The 26,557-nt window shown below is 40.2% G+C and overlaps 1 protein-coding gene across 15 annotated transcripts in view; it reads right to left on the bottom strand.

Annotated features, from left to right (window-relative positions):
- Positions 1–26,557, bottom strand: part of L3MBTL4 (L3MBTL histone methyl-lysine binding protein 4) — a 492,268-nt gene that overhangs the window by 292,615 nt on the left and 173,096 nt on the right. For all 15 annotated transcript variants that reach the window (XM_072828786.1, XM_072828800.1, XM_072828792.1 and 12 more), the window contains 2 exons: positions 26,247–26,338; positions 319–423 (listed from right to left, as the gene is read on the bottom strand). In XM_072828786.1, the coding sequence (XP_072684887.1) occupies positions 319–423; positions 26,247–26,338 (197 nt within the window). The remainder of the gene's footprint in view (positions 1–318; positions 424–26,246; positions 26,339–26,557) is intronic.

Raw genomic sequence — 26,557 nt, 5'->3', positions numbered from 1 at the left:
AGTTCAGCTAAAACTTGAATCATGTCTCTTAACAGACAAAAGCAACACTGTGGATTCACTGATTATTATCAACTTCAGATGAAAACTATTTACCAGTTGAATCAAGGGTAACTGCTAATGATGAGGGACTTATTAAAAGATTAATCTTCAGAGAAGGAAAAAATTCATTAAGAAACATATTTCACCCATCACTGACTAAAATAAATCCATAATGTACTGGAACTTGTTTATAACAGAAAGCACTCAAATTCATTATTCGCTAGAAAATTTTCTTCTGTCATTGTGCACTTAGCCCAAGACAATAACACTATCTCTTACCTCAGCTACAGAAAGCACACAGAATACAGATGGATGTCGGGGGTCAATGCCTTCTAATCTCATTCCGACCTGGAAACCATTTTCGTGCTCCGGAAAGGATTGGTCCTATGAAATTTCATGATATAACATTAGTTACTGAAATACCTTCACAATGTAATATTAAAACACTTGGTGTGGCTACGCATACAATCAAGAATTTACTGTACAAGCTTGGAAGCTCCGTGATATAACTGAAGATAGATGGCTGCTTTTCTATATTTGGCCCTCAAAGACGATTTGATCATTTTTATCATTTTATCATTATTTATGAAACAGTTCATATGAGAAACTACATATCCTACGAAGTTCTCATTTATTCCTCTTGCCCATTTTTCCTTAGTTATTTTAACAAGCTTTTCCTGTATTCTGGAACCAATCCTTTGTTGATTATGATGATTACCTATTCCCAGGATGTGAGTAGGCTCTTTGCTTTGTTCATGATGACTTTGTTGCAGAGAATTTTTAAAATTTTACTGTAGTAAAATATATCAGTTATTTCCTGTACAGTGTGCACATCTAACCTATGAACTCACTCACAACCCTGAAGTTACATGGACATTATCTTAGTGTTCTTTTAAAACTTCTGTTCTTCATTTTAAATCTACAATGCAACTGCAATTAATTTTGTTCTATGGTATGAGGTAGGATCTATTTTTTCATTTGGAAAACAGAGTATGCAACAAAATTTTTTCTATCATCCATACTTTCATAATCAGCAAAGTTACCTCTATTATATCACATTTCTACATATTTGTGGGTCTATTTCTGGACTTCCTATTCTGTTCATTGGTGTATTTGCCTATATTACATTGTCATAGTTGCTTATGACTATCTGGAGAGCAATCTTTATCATACTGAGTTTTCTAATTCAGGAAATTGTTTCCTTTCCATTTAATCAAATCATTTTTGGTTTTCCAAGATATTTTCTAAAGTTTCAAATAGACATCATATGTTACTAAAATTTTCATACAGGATTCAAAAATGCTTTCTTATATTTATTTCTGTATACCTTTGAATGTTCATTGCTACTGTAAACAGAATCTACTTTGTTTCCCATTTTTTTATTTTTATTTTTTTTTATTTTTTTTTATTGGTGTTCAATTTACTAACATACAGAATAACCGCCAGTAATCTACTTTGTAATAGACTAAGTGTTCCCGTTCATATTATTATTTTTTAAAAAGATTTTTTATTCATTTGTTCATGACAGACTCACAGAGAGAGAGAGAGAGAGGCAGAGACACAGGCAGAGGGAGAAGCAGGCTGCATGCAGGGAGCCTGACGTGGGACTCGATCCTGGGTCTCCAGGATCACACCCCGGTCCGAAGGCGGCGCTAAACCGCTGGGTCACTGGGGCTGCACAGCCCATTCATATTATTATCTTTAAGAACTAGCCTTATTTTCCACATCCTTGCTAAATTATTATTACTTTTCAGCAGTTTTGAGCAAATTCAGTATTATGAGTCAACTTATTCTTAATTGTAAGTAAATTGTAAGTATGATAATAGAAAGTGATGATTAAAATCTAGTTCTATTAGATGAAGATCCCCTTTTTAATCACTAACTTTATTACTCTTTTCTACTGTCTAATATATTAATAATGTTTATTTTTATTCTTTTGAAAACAATCTTTTCATTTGGATATGTCAAACTTAAAAGAGAAGTTGCAAGAACAAAAAATACAAAGAACATGCATAGACTTTGCCTAGACTCATTTATTGTTAACAATAGTAGAAACATCATTTGTTTTATTTCTATTTGTTCCCTCTCTCCTACTTACCTGTGCATGTATACAGATATAGACTTAGAGATACACATATATGTACAAATGTACATACGATTATTTCTGAATCATTTGAGGGCCCTTTACCCTTAAATGACTTTCCCTTAAGAGCAGGGATTGTACTTTCCCTGAGAACTGGAACATTCTCTTATGTAACAATAGTTCAGTTATCAGGTTCTGTAAATTTAACATTTATATACTTGAACTAATCTTCCATTCATGTTCCAATGTTTCCAATTTATCCAACAAAATACTTTATAACATTCTCTTCCTCCAGAATGGGATTCGGGTCAGATATTAAATTTAGTTGATATGTCTCCTTAGTCTACCTTAATCTGGAAACTTTTCCATACTATTTTGTTATCCTTTAGAACACTGACATTTTTAAAAAACATAGTCATTCCCTTCCTCCATTTTTTTAAACAGAAAGTTCATCATTCAGGATGTGTCTGATGTTTCCCCACGATTAAATTCAAGTTATGTATTTTCTGCCAGTATACTACATGGGTGATGATGTGTCCTTCTCAGGATATCACATCTAGAGTGACACAATGTCCATGCATTCCCTCACTAGTGATGTCAATTTTGATCGCAGAATTATACTGTTGTCCAATTCCTTCACTATATAGTTACATACTAAACATACATATACATACACACACATTTATACATATATATGTACATTTGTGCATACTTACATATATGTTAGAAATCATAAGTTTATATAGATATGTCTAATTCCAACCCACCCCCAAAGGTCTTGTTCTGTCTTTTTCCATCCATTTATGTCTTTTTCCTCTAAACAGGTCAACCCATTTAACCATATACTAAATGCTATAGCATATCTATTATAGTTTCAGGACTATTTTATCCACACTACTGCAACAGAAAAATCTACAGAAAGATTTCAGGATTTGTTTGCAATTTTCCCTCCCCACTCTGCCATTCATGAATGGAGTATGCAGTTAAAACTTGTGTTCATTTCCTAGTTGGATTCATGTTTTTCTCTCTCTTTAGTAGTTATGGTATTCATTATGCTTTAGTTCATTGATTTAAATGTGCTTTCGGGAGGGGCAAGATGGCTGAAGAGTAGGGTCCCCCATCACCTGTCCCCACCAAATTACCTAGATAACCTTCAAATCATCCTGAAAATCTACCAATTCGGCCTGAGATTTAAAGAGAGACCAGCTAGAACGCTACAGTGAGAAGAGTTCGCGCTTCTATCCAGGTAGGAAGACGGGGAAAAAGAAATAAAGAAACAAAAGGCCTCCAAGGGGGAGGGGCCCGCGAGGAGCCGGGCTGAGGCCGGGGCGAGTGTCCCCAGGACAGGAGAGCCCCGTCCCGGAGAAGCAGGAGCTGCACCGACCTTCCCGGGCGGAAAGGGGCTCGCGGGGAGTTGGAGCAGGACCCAGGAGGGAGGGGATGCCCTCGGGCTCCCGGGGACACTAACAGACACCTGCGCCCCGGGAGAGCCCCACACCCCGCGGCCGAGCTCCCTAAGGGCTGCAGCGCACGGCGGGACCCGGAGCAGCTCAGGGGGCTCGGGGGCGGCTCCCCGGAGGGGGCTGCGGGGCGGGAGCCCGAATCCAACAGCGCAGACCCCAGAGCACAGGGCGCCGGGTCACAGCCCAGGATCTGGCCTCCCCCGGGACAGGCAAGGGCCGGGAGGGCCCAGGACAGCGAGGACGCCCCTGCCCCACCTGAGCAGATCAGCGGCCCCGCCCCGGAGCCTCCAGGCCCTGCGGACAGAGAGCTCCGGAGCTACTGCGGGGGCTGACTCCAGGGCTCCCGAGCTGGCCCCGCCACTGCGGTTGTTCCTCCTGGGGCCTCACGGGGTAAACAACCCCACTGAGCCCTGCACCAGGCAGGGGCACAGCAGCTCCCCCAAGTGCTAACACCTGAAAATCAGCACAACAGGCCCCTCCCCCAGAAGACCAACTAGACGGACAAGTTCCAGGGGAAGTCAACGGACTTAAAGTATACAGAATCAGAAGATACTCCCCCGTGGTTTTTTTTTTTTTTCTTTTTGATTTGCTTGCTTCGCCCACCCCTTTTTGACTTTCTTTTTCTTTCTCTTTTCTTCTCTTTTTTTCTTTTTCTCCTTTCTTCCGTTCTTTCTCTCCTCTCATTTTCTCCTTTTCCCAATACAACTTGTTTTTGGCCACTCTGCACTGAGCAAAATGACTAGAAGGAAAACCTCACCTCAAAAGAAAGAATCAGAAACAGTCCTCTCTCCCACAGAGTTACAAAATCTGGATTACAATTCAATGTCAGAAAGCCAATACAGAAGCACTATTATACAGCTACTGGTGGCTCTAGAAAAAAGTATAAAGGACTCAAGAGACTTCATGACTGCAGAATTTAGAGCTAATCAGGCAGAAATTAAAAATCAATTGAATGAGATGCAATCCAAACTAGAAGTCCTAACGACGAGGGTTAACGAGGTGGAAGAACGAGTGAGTGACATAGAAGACAAGTTGATAGCAAATAGGGAAACTGAGGAAAAAAGAGACAAACAATTAAAAGACCATGAAGATAGATTAAGGGAAATAAATGACAGCCTGAGGAAGATAAACGTACGTTTAATTGGGGTTCCCAGGGCACCGAAAGGGACGGAGGGCAAGAATATGTATTTGAACAAATCATAGCTGAAAACTTTCCTAATCTGGGAAGGGAAACAGGCATTCAGATAGAGGAAATAGAGAGATCCCCCCCTAAAATCAATAAAAACCGTTCAACACCTCGACATTTAATAGTTAAGCTTGCAAATTCCAAGATAAAGAGAAGATCCTTAAAGCAGCAAGAGACAAGAAATCCCTGACTTTTATGGGGAGGAGTATTAGGGTAACAGCAGACCTCTCCACAGAGACCTGTCAGGCCAGAAAGGGCTGGCAGGATATATTCAGGGTCCTAAATGAGAAGAACATGCAACCAAGAATACTTTACCCAGCAAGGCTCTCATTCAGAATGGAAGGAGAGATAAAGAGCTTCCAAGACAGGCAGGAACTGAAACAATATGTGACCTCCAAACCAGCCCTGCAAGAAATTTTAAGGGGGACTCTTAAAAATTCCCCTTTAAGAAGAAGTCCAGAGGAACAATCCACAAAAACAAGGACTGAATAGATATCATGGTGACACTAAGCTCTTATCTCTCAATAGTAACTCTGAACGTGAACGGGCTTAATGACCCCATCAAAAGGCGCAGGGTTTCAGACTGGATAAAAAAGCAGGACCCATCTATTTGCTGTCTACAAGAGACTCATTTTAGACAGAAGGACACCTACAGCCTGAAAATAAAAGGTTGGAGAACCATTTACCATTCAGATGGTCCTCAAAAGAAAGCAGGGGTAGCCATCCTCATATCAGATAAACTAAAATTTACCCCGAAGACTGTAGTGAGAGATGAAGAGGGACACTATATCATACTTAAAGGATCCATCCAACAAGAGGACTTAACAATCCTCAATATATATGCCCCGAATGTGGGAGCTGCCAAATATATAAATCAATTAATAACCAAAGTGAAGAAATACTTAGATAATTATACACTTATACTTGGTGACTTCAATCTAGCTCTTTCTATACTCGATAGGTCTTCTAAGCACAATATCTCCAAAGAAACAAGAGCTTTAAATGATACACTGGACCAGATGGATTTCACAGATATCTACAGAACTTTACATCCAAACTCAACTGAACACATTCTTCTCAAGTGCACATGGAACTTTCTCCAGAAGAGACCACATACTGGGTCACAAATCGGGTCTGAACCGATACCTAAAGATTGGGATCATCCCCTGCATATTCTCAGTCAATAATGCCTTGAAATTAGAACTAAATCACAACAAGAAGTTTGGAAGGACCTCAGACACGTGGAGGTTAAGGACCATCCTGCTAAAAGATGAAAGACTCAACCAGGAAATTAAGGAAGAATTAAAAAGATTCATGGAAACTAATGAGAATGAAGATACAACCATTCAAAATCCTTGGGATGCAGCAAAAGCAGTCCTGAGGGGGAAACACATCGCAATACAAGCATCCATTCAAATACTGGAAAGAACTCAAATACAAACGCTAACATTACACCTAAAGGAGCTAGAGAAAAAACAGCAAATAGATCCTACACCCAGCAGAAGAAGAGAGTTAATTAAAATTCGAGCAGAACTCAATGAAATCGAGACCAGAAGAACTGTGGAACAGATCAACAGAACCAGGAGTTGGTTCTTTGAAAGAATTAATAAGATAGATAAACCATTAGCCAGCCTTATTAAAAAGAAGAGAGAGAAGACTCAAATTAATAAAATCATGAATGAGAAAGGAGAGATCACTACCAACACCAAGGAAATACAAACGATTTTAAAAACATATTATGAACAGCTATACGCCAATAAATGAGGCAATCTAGAAGAAACGGACACATTCCTGGAAAGCCACAAACTACCAAAACTGGAACAGGAAGAAATAGAAAACCTGAACAGGCCAATAACCAGTGAGGAAATTGAAGCAGTCATCAAAAACCTCCCAAGATACAAGAGTCCAGGGCCAGATGGCTTCCCAGGGGAATTCTATCAAACGTTTAAAGAAGAAATCATACCTATTCTACTAAAGCTGTTTGGAAAGATAGAAAGAGATGGAGTACTTCCAAATTCATTCTATGAGGCCAGCATCACCTTAATTCCAAAACCAGACAAAGACCCCACCAAAAAGGAGAATTACACACCAATATCCCTGATGAACATGGATGCAAAAATTTTCAACAAGATACTAGCCAATCAGATCCAACAATACATTAAGAAAATTACTCACCATGACCAAGTAGGATGTATCCCCGGGACACAAGGCTGGTTCAACACTCGTAAAACAATCAATGTGATTCATCATATCAGCAAGAGAAAAACCAAGAATCATAGGATCCTCTCATTAGATGCAGAGAAAGCATTTGACAAAATATAGCATCCATTCCTGATCAAAACTCTTCAGAGTGTAGGGATAGAGGGAACATTCCTCGACATCTTAAAAGCCATCTACGAAAATCCCACAGCAAATATGATTCTCAATGGGGAAGCACTGGGAGCCTTTCCCCTAAGATCAGGAACAAGACAGGGATGTCCACTCTCCCACTCTCACCACTCCTATTCAACATAGTACTGGAAGTCCTAGCCTCAGCAATCAGACAACAAAAAGACATTAAAGGCATTCAAATTGGCAAAGAAGAAGTCAAACTCTCCCTCTTTGCCGATGACGTGATACTCTACGTAGAAAACCCAAAAGCCTCCACCCCAAGATTGCTAGAACTCATACAGAAATTTGGCAGCGTGGCAGGATACAAAATCAATGCCCAGAAATCAGTTGCATTTCTATACACTAACAATGAGACTGAAGAAAGAGAAATTAAGGAGTCAATCCCATTTACAATTGCACCCCAAAGCATAAGATACCTAGGAATAAACCTAACCAAAGAGGTAAAGGACCTATACCTTAAAAACTATAGAACACTTCTGAAGGAAATTGAGGAACACACAAAGAGATGGAAAAATATTCCATGCTCATGGATTGGCAGAATTAATATTGTGAAAATGTCGATGTTACCCAGGGCAATTTACACGTTTAATGCAATCCCTATGAAAATATCATGGACTTTCTTCAGAGAGTTAGAACAAATTATTTTAAGATTTGATATTTGTGTGGAATCAGAAAAGACCCCGAATAGCCAGGGGAATTTTAAAAAAGAAAACCATAGCTGGGGGCATCACAATGCCAGATTCCAGGTTGTACTACAAATTTGTGATCATCAAGACAGTGTGGTACTAGCACAAAAACAGACACATAGATCAATGGAACAGAATAGAGAATCCAGATGTGGACCCTCAACTTTATGGTCAAGTAATATTCGATAAAGGAGGAAAGACTACCCATTAGAAGAAGACGGTCTCTTCAATAAATGGTGCTGGGAAAATTGGACATCCACATGCAGAAGAATGGAACTAGACCACTTTCTTTCACCATACACAAAGATAAACTCGAAATGGATGAAAGATCTAAACGTGAGACAAGAATCCATCAAAATCCTAGAGGAGAATGCAGGCAACACCCTTTTTGAACTCAGCCACAGTAACTTCTTGCAAGATACATCCAGGAAGGCAAAAGAAACAAAAGCAAAAATGAACTATTGGGACTTAATCAAGATAAGAAGCTTTTGCACAGCAAAGGATACAGTCAACAAAACTCAAAGACAACCTACAGAATGGGAGAAGATATTTGCAAATGACGTATCAGATAAAGACATTAAAGGGATTAAAAAAATTAAAAGACATTAAAAAAATTTAAGGGATGACAAAACCCAAAAATGAAATGGCTAGTTTCCAAGATCTATAAAGAACTTATTAAACTCATCACCAAAGAAACAAAGAATCCAATCATGAAATGGGCAAAAGACATGAACAGAAATCTCACAGAGGAAGACTTAGACATGGCCAACAAGCACATGAGAAAATGCTCTGCATCACTTGCCATCAGGGAAATACAAATCAAAACCACAATGAGATACCACCTCACACCAGTGAGAATGGGGAACATTAACAAGGCAGGAAACCACAAATGTTGGAGAGGATGAGGAGAAAAGGGAACCCTCTTACACTGTTGGTGGGAATGTGAACTGGTGCAGCCACTCTGGAAAACTGTGTGGAGGTTCCTCAAAGAGTTAAAAATAGACCTGCCCTACCACCCAGCAATTGCACTGTTGGTGATTTACCCCAAAGATACAGATGCAATGAAACGCCAGGACACCTGCACCCCGATGTTTCTAGCAGCAATGTCCACAATAGCCAAACTGTGGAAGGAGCCTCGGTGTCCATCGAAAGATGAATGGACAAAGAAGATGTGGTCTGTGTATACAATGGAATATTCCTCAGCCATTAGAAACGACAAATACCCACCATTTGCTTCAACATGGATGGAACTGGAGGGTATTATGCTGAGTGAAGTAAGTCAGTCGGAGAAGGACAAACACTATATGTTCTCATTCATTTGGGGAATATAAATAATAGTGAAAGGGAATAGAAGGGAAGGGAGAAGAAATGAGTGGGAAATATCAGAAAGGGAGACACAACACAAAGACTCCTAACTCTGGGAAACGAACTAGGGGTGGTGGAAGGGGAGGAGGGCGGGGGTTGGGGGTGAATGGGTGACAGGCACTGGGGGGGGCACTTGACAGGATGAGCACTGGGTGTTATTCTGTATGTTGGCAAATTGAACACCAATAAAAACTAAATTTATTAAAAAATAAAAATAAATGTGCTTTCAGTTCTTAATGATTTATTTCTATTTCTTAATATGTAGAATGTTAACATGCTTTCAAAAGTGCAAGCTATATAAAAAGGTTCTCGAAGAAGTATCTCTCCCTCCCACTTCCTATCCATCCCATTCCACCTCTTACAGGTAACCAACCTCGCTGTTTTTTGGTCTATCCTTCCTGGGTTTCTTTTTGTAAAAATAAAGTTACATTTATGTTTTGTCTTACTTTTCCCTTCCTTCTCACACAAAAGTTAGCATACTGTATATGCTATTTTGCATGTCATTTTTCATTTTCTAACATCCCCTGGAAACCAGTCCATATCAGGTTACAGCAGTTGTCCACAATCTTTTTCACACCTGTATTGTACTCCTACAGTGCATAAGTACCATAGTTTACTCAACCTTCTACTGTTCAGTGTATGCCTTTCTTTATATGAACATGAGATTGTTTTTAAATCTTTATGAATTGGCTTGTAAAATGTCGTAAGCACATTCACAGATCATTTTAGAAGCTTCCAAGGAAAAATTTAAGGGATGACAAAACCCAAAAATGAAATGGCAAGAATGAATGATTTCTCAGGAATATTTTATTTCTGCAAAAATAAATGTCATGTGTGTTTTTAATTCCTCCAGCCTTTTTCTCACATCTACTATGTTTCCCAGCAGATCGTATATAACAGGTTTTATGTGACTGCCTCCTGTTCACTGCTTTGAAATTTCTTGGTTAACTTCAAGAGTACTGCACACAGATACATGTGTGTATACACAACACTGATTAGAAAGTGAAGGGGGAGGAGAGACCATAGGGAGTATATTAATAATCCTGAAAGGAAACTGAAGAAGCCATAATAACGTAGAGAACATTTTTCATGTTTTAACAAAAGTGAAAGATACAAAATTGGGAATGGGGAAAAAACCAGCATTGTATGGAACAGACTATACCCTCTTCTCACATATGAATGATAAATTTAAGAACTGACAATAATTCACAGCCAGGAGTTAGGATGATGAACGTTATTCTTGTCAGCATTTTCAGAGGGTTTCTTGAGTGAAATTTGGGTGCTTTGGATAACACTGCAAGGAACACTACATGACCTAAACAGCCACAGCATTCTCCAGAGGGTTTCAAATAAAAAAAACAAGACATTCATTTTAACAACCTAAAAGGTAACTTTTCCTGAGAAGTAGCATTGTCTTTCATCAATCTCTTTTCTGTTAAGTGGTTTATTAATAGCCTATTTAATTTTTTCCTTTCTAAAAATCATCTATTTTATGAACATAATTGATAGCCATACTATAAAATTATATTTCATGGTGACAAACGGGAACTGGAATCACACACTAAAGCAAACAACAGTCTATTAAATTCAGTCATAAATAAGCATAAGGTCTGCAGATCCAAAAACAAACAAACAAACAAAAAAACAAAAAAAACCCACACAAAACAACAACAACAACAACAACAACAACAAAACTTCTACAGATAAACTCAAACCAGAGAGGTTAAGAGACTTCTCAAGGGTCACATAACTTGTTTAGTGGAAGACTGTAAATGAGGACCCAAATCTTCTGAAAGCTTGCCAACTGTTTGTTCCACATTAGGGGACAGATGTGGAAACATAACAAGCAAAACAAAACCTGACTCAAGGCCACAGAGGGCCTTAAGGGCATTTCCAAAGATGTACCATGTGCTCTTGGGTACATAAGTTAAGCTGTATTTAGACAGTTGCAAAATAATGAGTTTTATCACTAAACTAATGAGTTTTATTACTAAACTTTTCTATCGAAAAGAAAAAATATTACAAGTTCTATACCTTGAAAAAGCAAGTAAAAATAACATACCATTATTTAAAAATAAAAGGAATCAGAGCATTAGGAAAAAACAAAAACCAAACCAGTCAAAACAATACAAAAGGCCATGCTTAGAGAAAACTATACAGGCTTGTGGCAAAATTCCTTTATGAGTACAATGCATATGGCACTCATCACATGTGTGTGCCCTAAAACTACAAATATACCATGTAAACAGCTCCTGGACACTTAGTAGATATATGTGAGAAATTATGGACATTTTACTCTGTTATCACTGAGAACTTCACACAAAATCAGAGACATTATTCCTGTACTTGTTATTTTTGAGCCATTCTGCAGACTGTAGAGGGCTGGTGGCCATTAGCCCCAGCAGAGCAGCAGCTACATATGTGTAATAGAGCAGTGTCAATTATCTAAGTGGAAGATTCTATCTGCATGCCCACAGGCATTCTATTTTATTCACAGGCAAAAGTTGGCAGGCAACAATATTTTCCTGATCTTAATTCAGTATCAAAAGAAATTGGAGAAATTAGGTATGCAAAGGAATCACAGCCACTAAAGCATGCACTTTTAATGTGCCATGCAAAGGACTGGTCCAGGACCAGAGGCCTCTGGATTCCAAACCTTACATGATGGTTGTCAAAGGGAAAGATGTTTGTACACATTTTATATGCAAGATTTCTTATAACACCAAAGACCACTGCCATGAACCCAGTTGTTGTCTTCTTTCATGGTTTACCTCAGTAACATCTTCAAAATCTCAAACTGTTTCAATGTGTATCTCCTAGGCTGAAATGTCACAATTTTAAATTGACAGGTGAGACCACAAGAAGTCTTATGTAGGCAAACTGGGATATAACAGCTTGACCACATAGAATTTAACTCTTAGTTAACACTGGATGATTTTCTTTAGTCACTGGGGAAAAAAATCAATCATGTTATTGGTAGCATAAAAAAATCATTCAAATACTGCAGAAGGGAACATAAAGAAACATTTTCCTAAGACAAATACAATCAAAGAGAAGTTACCAGAAGTGGAAAGAATCAATCTGCCAGATTATAAGTGTGATATTCTTGTTGGCTCACCATTTTATAAGACAAAAGGAAAAACAATAACAGCAACAACAACAAAAAGGAGTCTGAGTTTATGTTTAATTAATATATCCAGGACAATACAGATTTATCTGAAGAACCACCAAACACTCACTATCATATCCAACAATCTATAATAGCTAGGTACAATTATCTTACTAAACGAAAATGAAGAATGAGGAATAAGAAGGAATGAATATAGAGCCTGAGCTATCTTTTATCAGGCCATATACAGATGGCTTTTATACAACAAGCACTTACAGAGCACTTATCTCTGGGCCAAATCCTCTTCTAAGCACTTTACCAATGCCAATTCATTAAATCATCATAAAAGTCCTATGAAATAGGCATTATGTACATTTTGCAGATAATGAAACTAGGGCACAAGAGGTTATGTAATATGCCTAAGACCAAAGTGTGTATCTCGCTTTAGTATATGAGCAAGTAGTATGATAAATCAACACCATCCCACTTACTGACTAGAGACTTCAAAATTTTTAAACTTTTTATTTTATAATTAAAACTTAGAATGAGTTTTAAAAAAACTAAAATTAGTGGTCTGAATATGTGCTATTTGACCATAAATTATCCCCAAATGTCATATGAGAATTTAATACAGGGTAAAGGCAGCATTTTAAGTCAGGAGAGCAAAGATAAATGTCATTAGGACACATGACTATCCATTTGGGGAAAGTAATTGAACTATATGCATACCACAACAGCATATGTAAAAATAACTTTAGATGGAGAGAAAAGGGACACAATATAATGCAGCTATTAAAAAAGCAAGACAGGGATACCTGGCTGGCTCAGTTAGTGCAGCATGCAACTCTTGATCTTAGGGTTCTATGTTCGAGCCCCATGTTGAGTGTAGAGATGACTTTAAAAAAAAAGTAAGACACTGACCTCAATCTGCTGAGGTGTCATAAGAGCCATGACACACTGATAAATGTAAATCAAGCATTAAATGAGTAAAATACAACTATTTATATAAGCACTAAATACATACCTATGTAACTAAATATATACAGACTTGGAAGTATATGTGTCAAATTATTTTGAGTGGTTCACCTAGAGAGGTGAACCAACAGAAAGTCTTTTATTTTTATGCTCTTCTGTCTTATTAGAATTTTTAAATGCCATTGTAATTAGTTAAAAAATCAGCACACGTACACACACACAATTAAGTGATGACGATGCTAGGCAAGAAGACAGGACACAGGTCACAAAAAGCCTTATAGGTCTTGTTAAGGACCTTTCAGTTTATTCTTAGTGGATGAAGCACTAGCAAAAGCTTTTAAGCAGAGGGGAGGAAAAAAAAAAACGTTTTTGCATTCTAAAAAGATCTCACTAGTGGCAGTGTAGAGAATTAACTTAAAAACAGCAAGATTAGATATAGGGAAGATGGTTATGGAGTTTTTTTTAATATCTACTGATAACTGAGAATTTGCCGTGTGCCACGTATACTATCTAACTCAGCTCACTAAAGCCTTACAATCCCCTGTATTAGAACTATACAATCCCCACGTAGGCTCGGAGACATTCACAAATACCCCACTTGCACAGCTAGTCAGTAAAACCTGGAATGTGAATTCAAGCCCTGCTCTGAGCTTCATTGAAAAGTTACATTCCATCCCAGAACACGGCAGGAACCTGGATAAGTGATGAAAGGAACACAGCCAATGCAGAGCCAGAGCCGGGAACAAGCAGGAGAGGCAGATGCAGTGCCCATGGAGGAGGCAAGACAGACAATACCTGAGGACTGACTGGATGCTGAGGATGAAGAAGGTAGGGAATTTTATGCTGATACCCAGCTTTCAGGCTTGGAAGAAATACACAGATTTTCCATAGTGTGTTAATTTTTACTTTTATGCTATCAATATTGACTGATACCTTCAAAGATTCTATAGACAGCTCATGAACAACATTTTTATAGCTACTTTTCAATTCCAGCTTTCTAGTGCATTACTATAGTTTCAACATCCCCCCAGGTACAGTATCTTGCAATGAATCTTTCATCTTAAAACTCTATTCACTGCAAACACTGGCAGGCTATGAGAGGTTATGAAACTCCTTCCTTGCTTTCTCCTCAGGGAACTTTATGATTTTCACCTGAGCTAACAATGGAAACTATCTGGAATATTAGAATCCCTCTTGGATTTCTCTTGTTTCAATCACAGATAAAATGGAGACCTTGGATATACCTGTATCTATAGGTATATAAAGATATAGATACACACACACACACACAGCATACAATCCCGTATGTAAAAACATTTTTTTTATTCTTGTTTAAACTACACCTAAATGTGGCTGTTTTTAATGATGGGGTAGGGATAGGGTCCATGGTTTTGAGGATTCTAGAAACCTCCTGAATTTTAAAATTTTGTGTGCAAATGGAAAAAAGCACTCCTCTAAGGAGATTATCAATAGCTTTCATTAGATGTCCAAAAGGGTCTAATACCTAAAAAAAAAGAGCCACATGGCTGTCCTTTAAGGGAATCTGTCATTAATTAATCCCATGACTAAACAACATATTTAGGAGTCTTCAATAAGCAGACACAAGCAGTTCACTGCAGCTGTTCATCATAGGTATACAGGCCAGGCAACAAGGCATGTTTCAAACCCTGCTTTTTCAAACTGAGGCCTATTTTTGCCATCTATTTGTTAGGCTAATGGGAAAAAACATCACCTACATAATGAAACATAACTTGCTGCAAGGCTTCAGTTAAGATGGCAATGAAGGATGGCTGATTGTGTATTTTTACATAGTAGTCTCATTTTAGAGACTACTTCTCTGTTATTTTGAACATTTTTCATAGGTTAATTCTGTATCCCAAACTGTTGCCAAGATTATACCAAGAAGCACTCTACAAAAAGAGAACACAGAACTCATGGCACAACAAAAGTATTCTTTAATAACCTAGTGGCTCTCATTCCTCCTGCTTTGTTGTGAATCTACTCTACTATAATCTCAGATGCAAAAATTCTCATTTCTCCAGAACTACTGACCTTACTGACGGTAGGAAATTTGGCTGAGATGTGTGTGTGCGTGTGTGTGTGTGTGTATCCACATACCCTTACCTACCCACTGACTGAATTACAGTCTCAGAAACAAAAAGAAAGCACATAGCAGAGTGAGTAGAATACTGTTAGATTTAGGCAGCTTTATACCAATAAAGATCTTTACGGACAAAGAAAGAACCCACACAGTATGATATAAAGGACTACATAGAGAGAACTTTTAAAAATAACTTCTGAAGTTGTCTGATAATTCACTGGCCAACACTGAGTAGACTCCACAAATCACTGAGTATAGTGTCTAAAGCAATAAGCCCACATAGTTTTTCCCCAAATGACTAAACTCTCCTAGGGTAAAAAGACAGAGGTACTTCTAATATAAATTTGCTTCAACTGAAGGAGAAGAGCTGTCAAAACTGTCTATTTTTTATTCAGAATGCCATTTTCTTTTAAAATTTCTCTTCCTCTGAACATCTCTGAACATGACATTGGGCTTCCAGCTGGAACTGCAGATAAGCAGCCTTTATGGGGCTCCAGGCCCTTCCAAGAAGGAAAAAACAATCATGATCGAACTGTCCAACCTCACTACTTCAAATCTGCTAGACTATTTCTCAGGCCTCTGGTACTTTGAATTCCACCATTACGGAGAAGTGGGTTCTAAGAATAGGAAAAATATCTAAGCTACAAGATCAGGATGTATCTCCAGTTTTGCCCCAGAACTTACAGTTCTAGAGAAGATGAGAAATGAACATGAATGAGAATTCTCTGTTCTTCAGAGTCTCAGACATTAATCAGCTTAAATGACTTCACATTGCAAGGCTACAGTCTAGTTATAAGACACACTTCTTTCTCTGCCCAATATGCCTTGGGATTTAAGCCCCAATCAAACATGTGAATATAATACACACAGTATTTTTTTTAAAGAATATGTTTTTTTTCCTTAGACAACTCTTATATATCAATGAAGTTATCTTAAAACAAGGGTCAGAAAAATACATATAGGAGACAAAAACAAATAGGAAAACAAACAAGCACACACTTTAAGTTAATAAAAAAGGATATAGACCAAGGCTATAATCTGATTCTAAGTCTATCAGAATTCACAGTATAATGAGGTATTTTATTTTCACTAAAACTTCATGGTCATCATGTGCCTAATGATTCGTAGTTGAAGTCTCATCTAAGAAGGATCCATATTAAACCATGATAGTGTTATCAGTGATTATCAAGTATTTTGGAAGCATGATCAAAGCACAAAAAAACCCTTGACATCTGAGTGAATTGTTTTGGTTAGAAAGGTCCCACTCATCTGAAGTAGTTCTACAGGGGGTTATAACAAATATGAATTTTCATGGTAGTATCTTTCTGCACCTGCAAAGTTAAACACATATCCAGACTCTTTTATCAAAAAGAAAACACAGACATGGGTTTTTCAGATTCTATTTAATGTACTGGCATATTTTAAAAATATATTTCAGGTCTAGGTACAGAAGTTAAATTTAGAGAGAGTGTAAGCTATTCCTTTCACTTGAACTTGACCAAGGAAGGCTGAGAGAAAATGGGAGTCTGTTCAAATACAGCTATCATTTCCAGGGCAATTAGGAGGTTAAATTAGGAAGGTGCCATTGTTCCCCAACTACTCCCAGCCGTTTCCAAAAGAAGCCTCCCCACCACCACATCATCCTACAGATGGCTGAAATTTTCTTATGAGGACTCAAAAGTATTTCCTTCCCAAATCATAACAGGTTATCACAGATTTCAAGGGAAGTGGAGGGACAGAGTGCAATACAAGAACGTGTTAAGAAGCGTCCAAGATAAAGAAATGGCAGAAGAAAGCAAGGGAGGAAAGGTGGCAAAGCCAAAGTCTACATAATGATTTTGCTTTGCTTTTGATGACCAAGGAGAGGGAATGTTTCTGTTTTCCTCATGAAGGCCAGAGGACGAGCACCATGACGAGAGTGAAGGATGTGGAATGGCGGCATCCGGCAACACTGAGATTTCAGATGGAGCTCCAATCATGAGTGATTTTCAGGCTGGACACTCAGCCTGAAGCACAGAAGATCAGGACATGGAGATCAAACACCACAGCTGGTGCCATGCTTGATGAAGAGCAGCCAAGAGCATCACTGTGGCCCAGCAGGGCAAGCCCAACAAGGACGAAGCCTCGGGAGACCTGGTCCCAGCTAGTGCTCTGAATGAATGCTGTCGGGCAGGGTGGGCTCTGGGAAGGGCAAAGGTCTAGAATCTGAGAAGTGTAACTTTAAGAATTCTGGCATTTAATAAAGTGAGCCACATGTCAGACACTGTATTGGGCTAAACACTGTATATACATTTTATGTAATTCCTCAACAGTCTCGAAGGAGCAGAGCGAGTGGTATTATCTGCCACTTTCAGTGAAAAACTACGAGTCAGCGAAATCCATCACAGAGTCCTTCTTCTATAAACAAGAGGAAAGAAACTGAAAGGACTCAATAAGGCAGCACATGTACAAGCACCAAGGCACAATAAAAAGATGCTCAAAAATGCGCCTCTCTCAAGCAATCACAAAGCAGAAAGAATTTTTTTTAAAAAACAGAAAGAAACCCAGTCAGTCTTCACAGAGATTACAGTTCTACCTAGAGACATAACACATTTACGTGTAATCACACAGAATGACATAAAAAGCAGACATGCTATGTACACAAATGACAAACAGAGCCACAGTTTACAAACACCATTCCAGCAATGGTGTGCAGGAAGCTTAATGGTGGGGCTGGACAGAGAGAGATCATTTTAGGAAGTTTCATTACAATTGCTACGAAAATAAAATGCAGGTCCACTCCTACAATAAGGCAGCAATGGTAGGGCCAGGAGAAGGAACTGAAGGGCAAACCTGAGCAGACCAGATTGACAAACATAGGCCAGAAGAGAGAAGAGGAAGGGAAATGAATGCAGAGGCCCTTTCCTGGACCAGTAACCCACAAAGCAGACGCAGGAAGGCAGACTGGGAAAAGGAGTCCCGTTTGCACATGCTGAGTGTTAAGACTGCTGGGGGCCACCCAGGGGAGGAGTGGGAGGACCAAGAGAAAGGTCAAGGAGGTTACACACTCCATGGGGTCAAGGCAAAACTCAAGATGCCCCAGGGACCATGCAGAATGGAGCCCTAAGACTGAAGCCCAGAAGAAGAGGACTTTCGGGAGTGGCTAGGACCAAGCAAAAGCAGCAGCTGATAGTGGACAGCATTCCGGGGCAGAGGGAGTAGAAGCCAAGGCCTGACATGCACCTGGCTTTGAATTCAGGAAAGGGAGTCTTGGTCTCTTCTGCAGGCAGTTTCAGGTAGCAGTGGGAATAAAGGCCAGAATGCAGAGTTGGAGGAGGAAAAGGTTAGAAAATGAAAAAAAGAGAAAATGCAGGCCAACATTACAAGAAGCTAGAGCAGACTAAGGAGATGAGATATTAAGGGGAATACATGACCAAGGGACAGTATGCTTTCTTAAATTTGAGACAGTTAGGTAAATTTATATTCCAGATACAAACACTTAGAAGGAAGCAAAGGTAACTTATAAGCAGGACATGAGATGACTGATGGGTAGTGGACCAATGGCCTCTAGAAAAGCAAAAAACAGGAAAGCTCCAGAGTATAGGTAAAGGGGATGAGGGGTAGGAGGAGGGTACTTCTCCCAGTTCAACATGAGAAAGAGGTATGAGTAGGTGTGAGTGAAGGTTTGTGACAGAACATGGAGGGAGGTCGCACCACGTCCACCAAGGGAGTGACAGCTTCTTGCTGGAAATGAGGCAGATGCCTGAGAGAACTGCCTTCCTAGGAATCAGGGAGTGCTCAGACTGACAAAGGGTGGCCAGGCACTGCCCTCTTAGCAGAGACTGTAGATCTACAGTGCCACCAATCTGCAAGGCTTTGTGGTCCTTCTCCAACAGGGCTTGTCAGCTTAGTTAGGTACAGAAGTTAGAAGGCACATATGATTCATCCAGAGCCCGGATTCTGGCAGACATATATGGGGAGAGGATGACGGAGGATGAGGTAGTCAAAGATCCTGACAAGAGAATGGTTGATTTGATGGAACCAGGGGACCTAGCCTGGCCAGGCGGAAGATGTAAAGCCAGAAGGAAGAAAAGGGACAAATTCAACAGCTATGAGTCTTAATTAAAGGAAAAACTGGTACTGTGGGAATAAGGGAAAGAAAGGGCTGCAAGGGCAGTGGATGGGACCAGACAGTGAGATTTAAAGTTCCACAGTGCAGAAGAGGTTCAATTCTGATTTATGCAAGTGTGGCACGAAGCAGGTGGACTGCATGGGAAATGAGGGTCAGGCTCAGGTGGAGGCACTCGTGGTACTAGGCGGCTCATGTAGGCAAAGGATGTCCAAGGATGAGAGGGACACTGGGGCAGGAGCAGAGGGGAGCTCAGGGTGGGTAGCACGTGAGCATGCATATGCACACAGGTGCACACTCACACAATCCAATGAAGTAACAAGAGTGGAAACAGTAGGGAGGAGATGGCATAAACCTCAAGGTAGGGAGGGCTGCAAAGTGACAAAATACTAAGGAGCAGGAAGTAGGAGGCTAGGCCCACTGACCTCGGGGAGAGGGGAAAGTGCACTCTCGGAAAGCAGAGGTTATAGTGAAGCAGCTGTGCAGGCTAGCTGGAGAAAGGAGGGACTGACATGTTGAACTATTAAGGATAATGCATCACTTGTTTATTTTTTTAAGATTTGTTTATTATTTAAAGATTTTATTTATTTCTTTGAGAGAGAGAGAGAATGAGCAGCAGTAGGGGCAGAGAGGGAGAGAGAAACTCTCCTTCAAGCAGATTCTGTGCTGAGCCTGGAGTCTGACATGGGGCTGGATCTCACAACCCTGAGATTGTGACCTGAACTGAAATCAAGAGTTGATCATTTAACCTACTGAGTCACCCAGGCACCCTGATACATCACTTGTTTTACCACTGGGGTTGCTGCAGCAGTCACAGAATGACGGGAGGGAGCCGGCTATGAGAAGCCACTCAGGCCAGAGACAGGGACAAATCAGCACAGTAATGGAAAGGCGATGGCACCTGTGGTCAGTGGCTTCCAAAGACAGCCATGTCCTGATCCCTGAACCTGTGAATATGGTACGTTACATGACAAAAGGTATCTTGCAGATGTGATTAAGTCTGGAGAATCTTGAGATTGAGAGGCTATCCTGGATTATCCAGGTTGTCCCAATGTCATCACAAGTGTCCTTGCAGGAGGGAGGCCAAAGGACCAAAGCAGATGTGACCATGGAAACAGAGGTTGGAGTGATGTGAGCCCACGAGCTAAGAAATGTAGGCAGCCTCTAGAAGCTACAGAAGGCAAGGAAACAGATTCTCCCCTACAGCCTGCAGAAGGAACATAGCCCTGCTGGCTCATTTTAGACTTCTGGAACTTTAAGATAACAAATTTGTGTTATTCAGGGACACCTGGGTGGCTCAGCAGTTGAGTGTCTGCCTTTGGCTTGGCGTGATCCTGGAGTCCAGGATCGAGTCCCACATTGGGTTTCCTGTATGAAGCCTGCTTGTTCCTCTACCTATTCTCCCTCTACCTATGTCTCTGCCTCTCTCTGTGTGTCTCTCATTAATAAAAAAATAAATAAAATCTTTTTAAAAAAATAAATAAATTTGCGTTATTCTAAGCCACTAAGTTTATAATGATTTGTTACAAGAGCAAAAAAAAAAAAAGAAAAAGAAAAAGAAAAAAGAAAAAACAACTCCCTTGCTATATAAACTCAAACTAAAACTATATACTACACTATAAAAGACACATGAAGTCCAAGAGTTTCAGCTTTTCCATGATGACTTTCACCTTGTTCTGAAATACCTATTTTTAAAATATGCAAGTGTCCTTGACCTGCAGGGGCTCAAGCACTCATTTAGCCTATCTGCTCAGCCATCCAACACTGGTTGGGGAGACAGGAACATCTGCTGGGCATAAAAGCAGAGTTTTCTGGGCCAGTGACTGACAACAACCGGGATGTGTGGTTTGTGGGACAAGAACAGTTTAGGGCGAGGGAGAGCTAGGCTCCCTGTCAGACTTGCCCCCAGAGTGCAGGTGGAGGTCCCCTCAGCTCCTGGCCAGCTAACAGGAGGGGCAGTACCTGCCTTCATGCTAGTCCTTCGCCATCGCCCAACCCTCACTCCCACCAGCATGAGCCCAGCAGAACAGAAGCTGGCAAGTCCACAGGTCAGAGTGCACAGGTGGAGACAGCTTCAGGAAAGGGGAGGGTCTTGAAGTTCAGAGAACAGGAAGAGAGGTAGAGGCCTCACACTTGGATAAAGACTCTGAATAGTTAAGCAGAGCAGCAACAAGCAGGAGCCAGTGTGTGGCACGGAGCCTGACTGGCACGGAAGAAGCTCTGTGTTGATATGCGTCTGCAGATGGGGCTAGACTCTAGGGACTTTGATTCCAGGATGGCATATTTGAACTTGTGATGGGCAAGAGGGTGGGAAGGATGCTTTAGGGAGATACACAGGATGGTTAGACGACTGGCAGGGAGAGATAAAAGAGAAAAGTATTAGAACCAACTTCAAAACAAAACAAAAAATATTTTAAAGTTTGAATCAAATCAAATCAAGATAGGTGCATTTCACCAGTAATGAAGAGAAAATGTTTTTATACTTTCTGTCAACAGAAGGTGTTTATATCCTTGTGTACTCACTACCCAGATGGTAAAATAAGCCATAAATTACACTTTAGTTTGTCTTATACAAAAAGAAATTCAAAATAGACCTAAAGATATGCAAAAATCTCATGCAAATAAAATAAGCATACTTTTAAAACTATAAACATAAAAATATATATACACATACATATATGTTTTCTTAGTAGAATACACATTTGATTTGTATAACGAAACTGATCACCTGTGTGTCTGTGTGTCACTGGTACACTTTCTAAAACCTAAGCATTAGGATGAAAATTATATATTAAATATCTTTTTAATAGTTTTCCAATCAGGATATGCAAACTATTTCACCCCATTTTCAACATGTCAGTGTCCAAAGCTGAAAAGTTCCATCTCAGCTGCCTGACCTGAACACTATTATCACAATATTTACACAATTAAAATGGACAGTAACAGTCAAGAGCACAATATCACTCCAAAGCTGAGCTCAATCTGACCATCTTTCTCAGAAGACTGGCCTGAACTACCTGCCTCTTTTATTTTACTGAAACCCATTTTCAATTTTAAACCACGTTACTTCATCTTAGAGTACAAATGTCCAAGCAGAGTAACACTGTATCTTGAACACAAGCATCTTCAATCATCAGGACAAATCAGACATAGTAACTGGTAAGCTTCTTTATCCTCGTTCAGGGTTGGATGAGATGCTACCTCTGCATGGAACACCTAGGAAACTCATTTCTTGTACATTCCACTGACAGTGAACATTCTACCTCCCACTGTTGCCATATTTTGGGACACATCTTATATCCTAGGTAGATGGCAAGATTTTCAAGCAACCATGTCATAAAATCCTTAGTGAAAATGTGAGTAGCCTGACTTAAATTATGAGTGAAGAGAAAGGCATGCCAACAGGTCAGACATGACCACTTTCTCTCATGCTAATATTTTATGGTCACTTTCAGAGTCGACAAAATTAGAGTCCACAAGCTTGAGAAAGTCATATTTTAAAGTCACATTATTAGCCAAGGAGCCCTCAAAGGCTGTGTCCTCTGCTCACCGCTCATCTCTACTCTGTGGAAAGAGTTGTGGAGTCTACTTACACTCTCTAAAGGGAACCTATCGCTGCCTTTGCATGCCACATGTCCCCTCACTTAAGCGCTTATTGGCACCTCTTTTGTCAGATCTCTGCAAAGTCGAGGGAGAAAATTAGAGAGGGAGAAAATTAGACGACCCATAACCTACGATTACACAGTTCCCTATATTGCCAGAGGGATTTAATTCAGGAACAGAAATCTCACATTGGCCCCTTGGAGATTTTTTAGTGAATACTACTTCACAAGGGAAAACCTGGGGGAGAAATTCTCTGATCTGCAGGTGTTCTTGTACTGGCTGAAGGACCCTGAAGCGTTCTAAAGGAGAAACGGAGAAACCGTGCTAATAAACTCACTGGCTGAGCTGAGGGAAGAATGCAGACACTGGTCAGAACCTAAGGGCTCTGCCATCAGCCAAAATCCACCTTGATCCAGGAATGAAGGCACATTTCAGCCTAACATGCTAACATGTGATCCAATCCTCAGTGGAGGTAAGAGAGGATCCTTGTCTGGGAATACACAGGGGTCTGATTTCTAAGACCCTGCATCGCTCACGGCCTATTTTGCTACATATAAGTACAGACTTCAATCACTGACTGTTCTTACATTTTCGTGGTCTCTGGCTACCTTGAGACGTTACAGAGGTCCCATTCATGCCCAAGCAGGGTCACAAGCCAGGCCTATGTCCTGTGGTTGAACCTGGCACCCTGGACCTAGCTAGATGACATCTGCCCTTGTGGCTCACAGCACCTGACAGGCCTGAGCTGGCCCTGAGGCTGGCTCACTCCAATCTCCTGACCTGCAGTGACCACAAAGCAAGGACACAGATGGGCCCAGGGACAGAGAGAAAGGGAAACTACAGGTTGCACTGGCTTGCCCTAGTCAGAGCCAACTCTCTTTAAGGATCCTCCATGCTCAGAAGTGGAAGGAGGTTACCCAGAAGTCATTCAACACTGACCGGTCATGAATACACTATGAACAGACACTGTGAGGAAACATGAAAAAGAAGGAAGAAGAGACCACTTACCCAGGGAACTTAACCTGCTTTGGGGGGAGCAAATACCCTAAGTCTCATCACATGACAGTCTCACCAGGAGTCAGCAGGGCCTGCATGGTTCTTATAAGCTACAACCACACTGGACTCTATCCTGCACGGGAAGCCTATGGAGGTTCTCAAGCTCCAGGATGCCTGGCCCCACCCCATGAGGTTCTAATTTACTAGGTCTCCAGAACACTCATACATCTAGGTTTTCCAAAGCTCCACAAAGGCATCCAATGTGAAGACTGGGTTAAGTAGAAATCCAATAAAGCCGGATAACTGAGGTTCTCTGAGATCTGAATTTAAAGTTTCATTATTTTTCTTGCATGCTGTTGCTATTGGGCAATAACTAATCCAATTAATTGCAAGCTTGTTTCTATGAGGCTGTCCAGACAAGAACAAACTATGAATTGATTAACCATATGGTATTTCTTCTCCCTTTTCTAGGAGCAAGAAAGAACTAGCACAGAAAAAAAAATGTGTTTCAATTCAAGTATGAAGTACTGAAATGGTTCCCAGCTTTTACAAAGAAATGTGAACATTTATAAATGTATGGGTTATAATTTTTTTATCATGAAAAATTTTAACATGTATAGGAGAGTTAATAATGTAATGGAATCCCATGTATCCACTAGCTGATTCAAGTTACCAATTTATCAATCTTGCTTCATTATCATCTCCACCTAATATATACATCTCCATTGTCACTCAAAAAAAAAAAAAAAGACTGGGTTAAATATGAAATATTTAGTATTTCTTAAATGTGAGCTGCCAGCACTGGTTTCCCTTTCTTTCCTTATTTGTTTCATTTCTCTCCCATTCTACTGCCATGGCCAAGCTTAAAACTGTTAGCCCTTTTGGGGCACCCTGATGGCTCAGTCAGTTGAGCGTTCAACTCTTGGTTTCGGTTCAGGTCCTTCCTGATCTCGGGGTCATGATCTCAAGGTTGTGAGACTGAGTCCTGTGTCAGGCTATGCGCTCAGATGGGAGTCTGTTTCTGATTCTCTCTCCCTCTCCTTCTGTCCCTCTCTGCTACATTCTCTCTAAAATAAATAAATAAATCTTTAAGGGACACCTGGGTGATTCAGCGTTGAGTGTCTGCATTTGGTTCGAGTCCCGCATCAGGCTCCCTGCGTGGAGCCTCTTCTCCCTCTACTATGTCTCTGCCTCTCTCTCTCTCTCTCTCCCTCTGCTATGTCTCTGCCTCTCTCTCTCTCTCTCTCTCTCTCTGTCTCTCATGAATAAATAAAATCGCTAGCCCTTTTGCATGATAAAAAGTACTAGATGTAACTCAACAAATACCATAAAAAGGAAAGCAAATAAAAAGTGTTAGCTTCTCAGTGCTGGTTAAAATGCAATACAATGATGTAAATCTTATACAATTTTTTAATATAAATTCCCCTGAAATACTGAAAAATACAGACCAAGAAGAATAGAAAGAGTAGCAGAAGATTTCAGAAGATTTAATACCTCAGGTAAAGATGATCCCCCTGAAGGCACAAGCCCCCCCCCCCACCCCCTCCCCGCCATGTCAATAGTCATTTGGTCAAGCAAGCCCACACAGGCTGCTCTGGGCATCATTAGAGTCAGGTAGAACATCATTTAGGGGTTTCGCTGTCTCCCCCACATGTTGCCTGACCCACCACTTTCATGCAACACATCGAAACAGATCCCTCGAACCTGATCCTTGGGTGGTCATGTGCAGGTAATACCTGCTAATACAAAGAAAGCCTAGCACTTAATGTTCACTATGTGCATGTTGCATCCAGTGTCCCTTATGTGTACAACTGATTTAATCCTCCAGCACCCCAAAGAGGTAGGCATGGTAGTTTCCTTACATTACAGGTGAGGGAACTGGAGCACAGAGAGACTGGATGACTTGTTCAAGGTCACAGAGCTAGAAGGTGGGAGCGCTAGGTTTCAAACCCAGAAGTCCAGCTCCAGCTCCTGAGCACATATTCTCATCACAAAGGCTTCCATTAGCTTTGTTATGTTATTTTCCAGTGAAATCTACAAATCAAAAAGGTTGGGTGTTCTGTGTAGGCAAATGACTTCCTTCTAATTAATGCTCTTAAGTGTTCATTCCTTGCCAAAATATAAGACTGTTAGTAGTTCACCTTGGAAAACAGTTCAACAGGTGCTGCTATAGCCTTCTGTTCTGTCAAGTACTGCTCCCAAGACCATGCTTCCTGTGCAGCCACTGACGGGTCTGGAAAAGAAAACACAGTGACTGTTCTTGAAACAATTAGTGACAGAAAAATAATACTTAATTGAAGATAAACTCAACAAGCAGGCTGATTAATCAAATAGGTATTCAGGAAACCCAGTAACTAATAAAAATTTTATTTCTCACTTTCTGTGAGCATTTAGTAAAATCATCTAACCAGTCCACAGTCAGCTTCTCCTGTATTACAATAGGCCTATGAAT

Source organism: Canis lupus, chromosome 6, assembly GCF_048164855.1.
Source record: "Canis lupus baileyi chromosome 6, mCanLup2.hap1, whole genome shotgun sequence".
Taxonomy (NCBI): Eukaryota; Metazoa; Chordata; class Mammalia; order Carnivora; family Canidae; genus Canis; species Canis lupus.
This window is presented reverse-complemented; position numbering and strand designations above follow the sequence as displayed.